Raw genomic sequence first — 11,550 nt, 5'->3', positions numbered from 1 at the left:
CTTGTTTTGCCTTTTGTTTTTATTTTCATCTTATTTCACTTATCTTCAGGCCATTGACATTCTCCATGTGTTTGACATATATTCTTAAACATGTGACTATGAAGTCATTTACGAATGTTTATTTTAGAATCTTACATCTATTTAATTGTACTAAAATAGTATGTTCCTTACTTTTAACTCAATTATTTTTAAAAATATATTTTAAAAAATTATGTATACTTCACATCTTACTTCTATTTTATAGATTTTGCTAGCATGCAACCAACACTATTTTCTTAATCATTCCTTGATTATGAATATCTAAGGTTTTCAGTGTCTGTCACCACAGATAATACTATGCTAAATATCTTTACTCACATGCATGTATACACACATTCAGGCCCTTATGGAACTGGGGATGTTTTATTCAGAATATATACTATGGAATGGGTTTGCAGAGTCATAATCTCTGCACACCATCTTTAATGAAGCAGCCTTAGACTGCTGGTCAACTTTTCAGTAGAAACAATGGAAGCCAAAAGACATTACATGATATTTTTGAAGGGCCTAAAAAACACTTGCAACTTAGAATTCTGATCAATGAGAAATCCTTCAATAAAGAAGATAAAATAAATACCTATTCAATAAACAAATGCTGAGAAGAAATACTAAAGGGAGTATGCTATTCAGAATATAGAATAATAATTACCTGGTGGAAGCTCAGAATGAAATATAGGAATGCTAACAAAACTAACATTGAAGAAAAATGCAATGACAATAATAACACCTATTTTATTGGTCCAAAAATGGCAAGAGGAACAAAAGAAAGAACAGATGGGACATGGTAAAAAAGACAATAGGAACATGTAAACTTGACAAAAATTATGTCAGTAATTACGTTAATATAAGTTGACTAAGCAATTCAGTGAAAGAAAATGAAATGAAAAATAAAATATCCTAAGGAATTGTATTATTTTTAGAAGACACACATATTATATATATGTAATATATATATTATATATGTATATGTATACATTTATAATGTTTATGTTATATATATAATATATATGTTTATATATAACATAAACATTATAATATAAGGATATTATATAATATAAGAAAAAGCTTGTGTGGCTATAACTGGCAAAGCAGATTTTAACACGATAAATATTAGGAGTGATAAAATGCAAAATTTCATAATGATTGCATAATGATAAAATGCAAAATTTCATAATGATTGCAGTAGCAATCGAACAGGAAAATATTCCTAACTTTGTGTGTGGTTAATACCATTACAGATACATACACACATAAACAAACTCACAAAAGAGGTGGATAGGACTAGACTGGGAGCTTGATAAATCACAGTGAAATCATAGTTGGATATTTTAACATAACCTCTCAGCAGCTGAAGAGCAGAGAGTTAGAAAAATCTAAATAGTATAGAATATCTGAGCATAAGCAACCAGCTGGCCTACACAGTAAACAACATCCTCCAGCTTTAAGTATAGTTTTATTTTTTGAAATAATATGAAACATTCACCAAAGTGAACAAAAAGAAGATGTCAAGAACAAATTTATCCCTTACAAAAATCATATTTATATGATGGTCCCAAATTGAGCTGGTCCCAAATGTCACCTCTTTGCTATCCATCGTCTCCAATGCCTTAACCCTAAAAGCTACCGTGTTCATGGTACTTAGAAATGGCTTGTCATTCCTGTGCCTGTGCTTGCAGCCCATTGTAATTATTGCTCCAGGAATGAGATTGAGCATTGCCTGTGCTCTAACCTTGGGGTCACCAGCCTGGCTTGTGATGACAGGAGGCCAGGCAGCATCTACCAATTGATTCTGGCATGGACTGGCATGGGGAGTGACCTAGGTCTTATAATCCTGTCATATACTTGGATTCTGGGCTCTGTACTTAACTGAGCTCAGCTGAAGCTGCATCCAAAGCTCTGAGCACTTGTAGCTCCCATGTGATCCTTATTCTTTTCTTCTACACAGTTGTTGTAGTGATTTCAGTAACTCACCTGGATATAGATGAGATAGACACATATTAAAAACACTACAAGCAATCTAAGAAAGAATGTAAGGTTACAGTAGTCATACATCTATTAAGAAAATGAATTAGTTACCTAAAATCTCCAAAAGCAACACTGCACTGTTGATGGAAATGCAAATTGGTAGAGTCACTGACAAACAGTATGGAGGTTCCTTACGGAATTAAAAATAGGAATACTATATGATCCAATAATTCTGCTACTAGGTATTCATGCAAAGAAAATGAAAACACAAATTCTAAAAGATATACGCACACCTATGTTTATCACAGCGTTATTTACAATAGCCAAGATAAGGAAGAAACCTAAGTATCCATCAATAGACAAATGAATAAAGAAGTAAAGAAGATGTGAGATATATATCTATATTTCTATATCTATCTATATCTGTATATATAAAATAGAATATTACTCAGTCATAAAGAATGAGATTTGCCATTTGTGACAACATGGTTGGATCTAGGGGGTATTAAGAAATAAATAAATCAGACAAATAAAAACACATCAGAGAAAAAAAAACAAATACCATATGATTTCATTTATATGTGGAATCTAAAAAATGAAACAAATTAATAAACCAATAAAAAACAGAATCAGACCTATAAATACAAAGAACAAACGGAGGGTTGCCAGAGGGCAAGGGTATGGGGAATGGGTGAAATAGGTGAAGGGGAGTGGGAGATACAGGCCTCCAGGTATGGAATGAGTAAGTGCTGGGGATAGAAGGTACAGTGTAAGGAATAGAGTCAAGGGTATAGTACTAGCATTGTACAGTGACACAGTAGCTACACTTGCGGTGAGTATAGCATCATGTATACACTTGTTGAATCACTATGTTGTACACCTGAAACAAATGTAACATTTTGTGTCAACTCTACTCAAAAAAAAAGAGGGAGAAAAGAATATATTTTTTTAATGTAGTGTTCCATGATTCATTGTTTGCCTATAACACCCAGTGCTCCATGCAATATGTGCCCTCCTTAATACCCATCACCGGCCTATCCCATTCCCCCACCCCGTCCCCTCTGAAGCCCTCAATTTGTTTCCCAGAGTCTATAGTCTCTCGTGGTTCATTCCACCTTCTGTTTACCCCCACTTCATTCTTCCCTTCCTTCTACCGATCTCCCTGCTATTTCTTATGTTCCATAAATGAGTGAAACCATATGATAATTGTCTTTCTCTGCTTGACTTATTTCACTTAGCATAATCTCCTCCAGTCCCATCCATGTTGCTGCAAATGTTGGATAATTGTTTTTCTGATGGCTGAGTAATATTCCATTCTATATATGGACCACATCTTCTTAATCCAGTCATCTGTTGAAGGGCATCTCAGCTCCTTCCACAATTTAGCTATTGTGGACGATGCTGCTATGAACATTGGGGTGCACATGGCCCTTCTCTTCACTACGTCTTTATCTTTGGGGTAAATACCCAGTAGTGCAATGGCTGGTTGGATATTTTAACATAATATGGCTGGGTCATAGGGTAGCTCTATTTTTAACTTTTTGAGGGACCTCCACACTGTTTTCCAAAGTGGCTGTACCAACTTGCATTCCCACCAACAGTTCCAGAAATGGACCCTCAGCTCTGCGGTCAACTAATCTTTGACAAAGCAGGGGGAAAAAATCCAGTGGAATAAAGACAGTCTCTTCAATAAATGGTGCTGGGAAAATTGGACAGCTATATGCAAAAGAATGAAACTTGACCACTCTCTCACACCATACACAAAGATAAACTCCAAATGGATGAAAGACCTCGATGTGAGATGGGAATCCATCAAAATCATAGAGGAGGTCATAGGCAGCAACCTCTATGACATCGGCCAAAGCAACATTTTTCATGACACATCTCCAAAGGCAAGAGAAACAAAAGAAAAAATGAACTTGTGGGACTTCATCAAGACAAAAAGCTTCTGCACAGCCAAGGAAAAGGTCATCAAAACAAAGAGGCAACCGACAGAATGGGAGAAGATATTTGCAAATGACACTACAGATAAAAGGCTGGTATCCGGGGCGCCTGGGTAGTGCAGTCGTTAAGCGTCTGCCTTCAGCTCAGGGCGTGATCCCAGTGTTTTGGGATCGAGCCCTGCATCAGGCTCCTCCACTGGGAGCCTGCTTCTTCCTCTCCCACTCCCCCTGCTTGTGTTCCCTCTCTCGCTGGCTGTCTCTCTGTCAAATAAATAAATAAAATCTTAAAAAAAAAAAAGGCTGGTATCCAAGATCCATAAAGAACTTCTCAAACTCAACACATGAGAAACAAATAATCAAATCAAAAAGTGGGCAGAAGATATGAAGACACTTTTCCAATGAAGACATACAAATGGCTCACAGACAAATGAAAAAATGTTCAAAATCATTAGCCATCAGGGAAATTCAAATCAAAACCACATTGAGATACCACCTATGTCAGTTAGAATGGCAAAAATTGACAAGGCAAGAAACAACAAATGTTGGAGAGGATGTGGAGTAACGGGAGCCCTCTCATACTGTTGGTGGGAGAAAAGAATTTTTAAGAGAAAAACTTTTAAAAATAGTAATTATTCTTCAGTCATGAAAATGATCAATTTTACCTCCACCATAGCTTCTAAATCTATTCACTTTTCGTCATCTTCACTGTCCTGATCTTATTTCAACACCCATTCATCACTCCTTTGGATTACTGCTATTTACCTGATTCACTTATAATTATTCTTGCCATATCTAATCTGGTCTTTTCATTGCTGCTATGTCCTAATTCTCCTTAAAAACTTCAGTGGTCCATTATTCTTTTACCATAAATTTGCTTATGAGTCTCTGGCCTCTGTTAGCTCAACAGCTCTATACCATCTCGTATCTCATTTTCCACCACTCCTTAGGGCTCCAGCCACATTTAGCCTCTACTATTACCTTGAATTTACCATGATCCTGTCATTTCAGCATTAAAGTTCTTGGAATCCTTTCCCTTCCCCCACCGCCATCATCAAACAAACACCATAGTCAACTCTTACTACTAGTGTGTCCTCAATACAAACTGGTGTTTCTTCTGGAAAACCTCTGACATCAAGACTAACTTAATTGTCTTCATTATATGCTATCATATCTCTGGGTGCTTTGCATTAAAGCACTTCTCCCAGTCTACAGGGATCTATATGTTAGATTCTTTATTTAGTTATTTAACCCCTGTCCCAACTAGTTCACAGTTTCCATGTGAACAGGGACCATGACAGTTTATTGATCATTCTATGCCTGCCATATTTTGTAAACACAGTAGGAACTCAATATATGTGTATATTATATATATATATATATATATATTATATATATATATATATATATTATATATATATATATATACATATAATGAATAAATACTTTCTCCTCTAAGAGTTTTTTTTTTTTCTTTTTTAAGCATGACATCATAACCACAGAATTTAGAATCCCCTGAAATGTAGTCAAGAACAATTCAAACACTTCTTATAGGGCCATTTGGTTTCATAAATGAATGTATTTTTCTCTTTATGTAAGCTGCAAGGTTACATTGACAGGAAACATATCTCTGAATTAATCTCTCCAACCATTTGGGATTTAATATCCTAGGATTCCTCCCTTCTCTATGGGCTGTTCTCTCTTCACGTCTCCAAGGGAAGTCTATTATCCTTAGATCACTGAGCTGTTTACTACTCCCCATAAATTCCAGAAGCTCATAATTTCTGTGCCATGTGTCAGCTGAGAACACATCCTCACCTGACGTGAATACTCTTTTCTCAGAGTTGTATCTTTTTTCCAGGTAGGAAAACTCTGCCATTGCCAGGACCTCAGACTGTGAGTCTGTGCTTGTAACCAGAGTGAAGTACTAAAACCTTGGTATCGTCACAATGGCTAAATCCCAGAGAGTCCTTAACCTTTTCTTATGTAGTTTTGGCAACATCCTGCATAAGGGATGGACTTTCCCCCTGCCCTGGCAGGAAATAGAGGCTGGAGAAACTTTTCAAGAGGGTTAGGGCTAGAATTAGAGAATAGAGGGTGGTTTGTGCTCTAGAAGTGACTTCATCTATAAAACAGCTGCCAGATTATCTTCAGGATGAATATTTTAACTGTTTTCCATAGCAGGATCGTATGCCATGTCCTGGTAATCTCTAACTACTAAAAAGTATTTTAAACACTATTTCCTTTTTGTGAACTCAAATTTGCTCTTTCTCTTAACTGGTTTGCACTAGTATCAATCAGGGGAAACATCAGAGATGCAAGGCTGTGTCCATGGTAGGAGGATGTGTAATAATATATGAGTATTTGGCAAAAGTACCAGGCCTCATACCGTCAGGTGGGTCTCACACTTCCAAGCTCTCAAGATGGAGCCAAGAAGCTGAAATCCTCAGAATTCTGACCTGAAAGTCCAAAGTCAAAGTAACTTCATCTCCAAAACTGTTTGTGTCTGTTTTGTCACAAATTGCTGTGAATACAGTTAGATGACTTTGGTTTCATCAAATTACATTACCATTAAAGAAGGATGATTTGCCCCATGATAAGGCATTACATGTTTATCTAAACATAGAAGCAGCAAGAAATTTCTGGGAAAAAAATTCATCTAATTGTGAACATGAATCATCTGTTGGTGATAACACAAGAGAATTTTAATTTCCTCCAGATATGTTTTTCTATATTTAAAAGTAAGTATATCAAGAATAAATCCAGAGTATTATATGCAAGTGATAAAAGATAGAGTAAATCCATAACTGCCTTATGTGCTGTAAAAGAATTTAAACTTTATTTGATAGAAAGTGTGAGGGCTTGGGTTATTTTAAGCAAGAGAATACCAGGTTTAGGACACTCAGATTGCTGACAAAAGGAAAGAAGGACAGGGAAAGGCAAATAAAGGCGACCAGGTAAGGCTAGAGAAGCAGTGCTCAAGGGAAGGGCTGCCTGAGTGACGTAAAGGGGAGGAAGCAGCAGGACAAGGGAGAAGTTGTTTGCCAACAGGAAAGTCTCGTTTGTTAGTTTCAGGCTTGGTTGGTTGGCTCCTGAACAGAATAAAAAGTACATGAACAACAACAGAGTCTGACAAAAGATGAGTCTAGTTTTGAACATGACTCTGAATAGATAGTGGCAGTCTCTTCAATATTATGGACAAATCATACTGTTTATTAAGTTAAATCCAATCATCTTACTATCTGTGCCTAAATCCTATTATTTATATGCTTTTATTGATTCCCTAAGACTAAACTAGAAAAAAATTTCTATGATTTACTCTACTATGTGACGCCTCAAATCAACAAATTCGATAATGATCACTTCACTTTTCAAGCTATTCTTTGAGACCTTCTCAAAAGCCCAAAGTAGGACATTAAAAAAAGTTATTTGTCTTCCAATATGCACCATATGTATGTTTGCCTATTGTTAACACCTAAGATATAACATTTTCGGAGGCTGTGTAAAATATTAGTGGACATCTATAGCAACTGGGGATAGTGAAGCTAAAAAATTTAATCTTCCATAATTCTGCATTTAAAAATATCTCCTTGTTGTTAGTTAATAAAAATCTCAGCAAGATTGAGACAAATATGAAGAAACAAACACATGCACTTGATTCCACAATATTTCTGAAAAGATGAGGAAATTTAAAAAAAACACAGAAATCATATTTCTATGATGGTCACAAATTGAGCTGGCTGAGGACAATGCAGATAGAGATTTGAGATGCATGCTGAGTCCTTCCTGAATAGTCAACAGGGAATCTTGCTTTTTGGAAATTTAACTTCTACTGTCGAAGTCCCAGAACATCTCATCATTTATTGTAAACGACTGTAAGGAACGGACTACAGATGCATTTTGTTTCAGCACCAAGCTATACTCTATGGAGACAGTTTAAAAACAGTGTTTGATGATAATTCTGCTGAAAGAAAGCAACTTTGAAAACCATTTTCTTTTTCTCTTAGGAAAATATGTCTGCATCTCCGAAAGGCTCTAATAGCTCCAAATTCCAGGTCTCTGAGTTCATCCTGATGGGATTCCCAGGCATTCACAGCTGGCAACACTGGCTCTCCTTACCGTTGGCATTTCTCTACCTCTCAGCAATTGGTGCTAACGTCCTCATCCTCGTCACCATCTTCCAGGACCCGGCCCTTCAGCAGCCTATGTACTATTTCCTGGGCATTCTCTCTGTGGTGGACATGGGCCTGGCCACCACCATCGTGCCCAAGATCCTGGCCATCTTCTGGTTTGATGCCAAGGTCATCAGCCTCCCTGAGTGCTTTGCTCAGATTTATGCCATTCACTGCTTTCTTGGCATGGAGTCTGGTACCTTCCTCTGCATGGCTTTTGATAGATATGTAGCAATTTGTCATCCTCTTCGCTACCCATCAATTGTCACCGATGCCTTAATCCTAAAAGCTACCGTGTTCATGGTACTTAGAAATGGCTTGTTTGTCATTCCCGTGCCTGTGCTTGCAGCCCAGCGTAACTATTGTTCCAGGAATGAGATTGAGCATTGCCTGTGCTCTAACCTTGGGGTCACCAGCCTGGCTTGTGATGACAGGAGGCCAAACAGCATCTGCCAATTGGTTCTGGCATGGATTGGAATGGGGAGTGACCTAGGTCTTATAATCCTGTCATATACTTGGATTCTGCGCTCGGTACTTCGACTGAACTCGGCTGAAGCTGCATCCAAAGCTCTGAGCACTTGTAGCTCCCATCTCATCCTTATTCTCTTCTTCTACACAGCTGTTGTAGTGGTTTCAGTAACTCACCTGACAGAACCTAAAGCTCCCTTGATTCCAGTTCTACTCAACGTGCTGCACAACATCATCCCCCCTTCCCTCAACCCTCTGGTTTATGCACTTAGGACTAAAGAACTTAGGGCAGGCTTCCAAAAGGTGTTTTGCTTGAGCTTAGAAAAGCACACAAGGCACCAGTGACCTTCTCCATGATGCACAGGAACTTCAGCTTCTTTTAGAACGGACACTAGAACTTCAAAGATGACGGGGAAGTGATTGACTTTGAGATATCCTTTTCACTTTGTGAAAGCACCCGAAAAGAACAGCAACAATAAAAAAAAATTCTGAGTAGCTCCAAAATATTCATAAGATCTGAATATATGTGAGAAAAGGAAGGACTTTCTATTAAACCAATGAAATGGAATAAAAAACAGAATTTATGATTTGTATCTCTCCTCTAAAATAAAAAGAATATAGTAATATGCAGACACATCCAAGGAAACAAATGACTGGGACATGAGTTACAGATCATGATTGTTTATTGATAGCTGTGACTTGGACCAGAGTCTATCTGCCTAAACAAGTGTATTTCCAAAAATATGCATGCAGAGGCAGGAATAGAAAATACTTCAGATGAGCAAAGCCAAATCAGTCTATGATGACGCTCTGGATAGAACAGGGGCAAGATGACCAAACTTGGATAAACAGAACCCAAAAGAATCAGACAGATAGGTAGGTAGAAATGAGGGGAGAGAAGAGGAAGAGAGGGAAAAGACAGAATGAGACAGAGAAACAGAGAGAGAGAGAGAAATAGATGCACAGAAGGATTTATCTTTTGCTCCATTTGCCTCTCTAGGTCTGCTCTATGCCCTTTCTGCGTCTGTACCCTCGATGTTTGGGGTTCATATAATGTGTAACCCTGGCTCCTTTGTTTTCTAGCATCTGGTGAAGTTGTGGAACTGGGAGTCACTGGCAGGAGACTCAAGCACAAGAAAAGGAGTTTGGGTTTTTTATTCTTTTCCCACTCCCTGAAACACTTGCCAGGCTTCCCACCGGCAACAGCTACAGCTTGTACGGTTTATCCAAGAACATTTTTATTTTTATTTTTATTTTTTTATTTTTTATTTTTTTAAAGATTTTATTTATTTATTTGACAGAGATAGAGACAGCCAGCGAGAGAGGGAACACAAGCAGGGGGGAGTGGGAGAGGAAGAAGAGGCTCATAGCAGAGGAGCCTGATGTGGGGCTCGATCCCACAACACCGGAATCACGCCATGAGCCGAAGGCAGACGCTTAACCGCTGTGCCACCCAGGCGCCCCCTGAAGCTCTAAAACATTTCTAAAAAAACAATGGGATAAATCTTTAGGAACCGAATGAAGTAGAATTCTTAGACTTAGAAATATATATTTAGGACTTAATGTACCCTTCTTTTTATGTGTGTTTTGAAAATTTTTTAATTTAATATCAATTTAGTTAACACATATTTTATTATTAGTTTAAGGGGTAGAATTCAGTGATTCATTAGTTATGTACAATTCCCAGTGCTCTTACATCAAGTGCCATCCTTAATGCCCATCACCCAATTATCCCATCCCCCCACCTACTTCCCCTACATCAAACTTCAGTTTGTTTCCCAGAGTTAAGAGTCTCTATGATTTGTCTCCCTCTCAGTTTTTATCTTATTTTATTTTTCCATTTCTTCCCCTGTGTTCATCGGTTTTGTTTCTTAAATCCACATATGAGTGAAATCATATGCTATTTGTCCTCTGATTGACTTATTTCACTCAGTGTAATACCCTCTAGTTCCATCTATGTCATTGCAAATGACAAGATTTCATCTTTTTGATGGCTGAGTAATATTCCATTGTAGCTACATACCACCTCTTCTTTATCCATTCATCTATCCTTGGAGAACTGGGCTCTTTCCATATTCTGGAGATTGTGGATATTGCTGCTATAAACTTTGGGGTGCATGTGTTCCTTCAAATCACTATGTTTGTATCCTTTGGATAAATACCTAGTAGTTTAATTGCTGGGCCATAGGTTAGTCCTAGTTTCAGCTTTTTGGGGAACCTCCATACTGTTTTCCAGAGGGGCTGCAGCAGTTTGCATTCCCACCATCAGTGTAAGAAGATTCCCATTTCTCCACATCCTCGCCAACATCTGTTGTTTCCTGACTTGTTAATTTCAGCCATCTGACTGGTGTGAGGTGGTATCTCATTGTGGTTTGATTTGTATTTCCCTGATGCCGAGTGATGTTGAGCATATTTTGTCATGTGTCTGTTGGCCATTTGTATGTCTTCTTTGGAGAAATGTTCGTTTATGTCTTCTGCCCATACCTTGACTGGATTTTCTGTTTTTAGGGTGTTGAGTTTGATAAGTTCTTTATAGACTTTGGATGCTAGCCCTTTAACTGATAAGTCATTTGCAGATATCTTCTCCCATTCTGTAGGTCGCCTTTTAGCTTGGTTGACTGTTTCCTTTGCTGTGCAAGAGCTTCTTATCCTGATGAAGTCCCAATAGTTCATTTTTGCTTTTGTTTCCCTTGCCTTTGGAGACATATCTAATAAGAAGTTGCTGTGGCCGAGGTCAATGAGGTTGCTACCTGTGTTCTCCTCTAGGATTTTGATGGATTCCTGTCTCACATTTATGTCTTTGGAACATTTTGAGTTTATGTTTGTGTATGGTGTTAGAAAGTGGTCTAGTTTCATTCTTCTGCATGTGGCTGTCCAATTTTCCCTACACAATTTGTTGAAGAGATTATCTTTTTTCCATTGGGTATTCTTTTCTGTTCTGTCAAAGATTAGTTGACCGTAAAGTT

General features: G+C 37.7%; 1 protein-coding gene across 1 annotated transcript; it reads left to right on the top strand.

Moving 5' to 3' along the window:
- The first annotated feature begins 7,921 nt into the window (after nucleotides 1–7,921).
- Nucleotides 7,922–8,929, top strand: LOC123782700 (olfactory receptor 56B1-like). Its single transcript, XM_045782973.2, has one exon. It carries the CDS (start codon nucleotides 7,958–7,960, stop codon nucleotides 8,927–8,929), a length of 972 nt encoding a protein of 323 aa, XP_045638929.2. The 5' UTR covers nucleotides 7,922–7,957.
- The last annotated feature ends 2,621 nt before the right edge of the window (nucleotides 8,930–11,550 follow it).

Source organism: Ursus americanus, chromosome 16 (genome assembly GCF_024610735.1).
Source record: "Ursus americanus isolate L20-20 chromosome 16, mUrsAme1.1.p, whole genome shotgun sequence".
Taxonomy (NCBI): Eukaryota; Metazoa; Chordata; class Mammalia; order Carnivora; family Ursidae; genus Ursus; species Ursus americanus.
This window is presented reverse-complemented; position numbering and strand designations above follow the sequence as displayed.

Coding starts and splice junctions, on each gene's coding strand:
- LOC123782700 (XM_045782973.2), top strand. CDS start 7,958: ATGTCTGCATCTCCGAAAGGCTCTAATAGCTCCAAATTCCAGGTCTCT.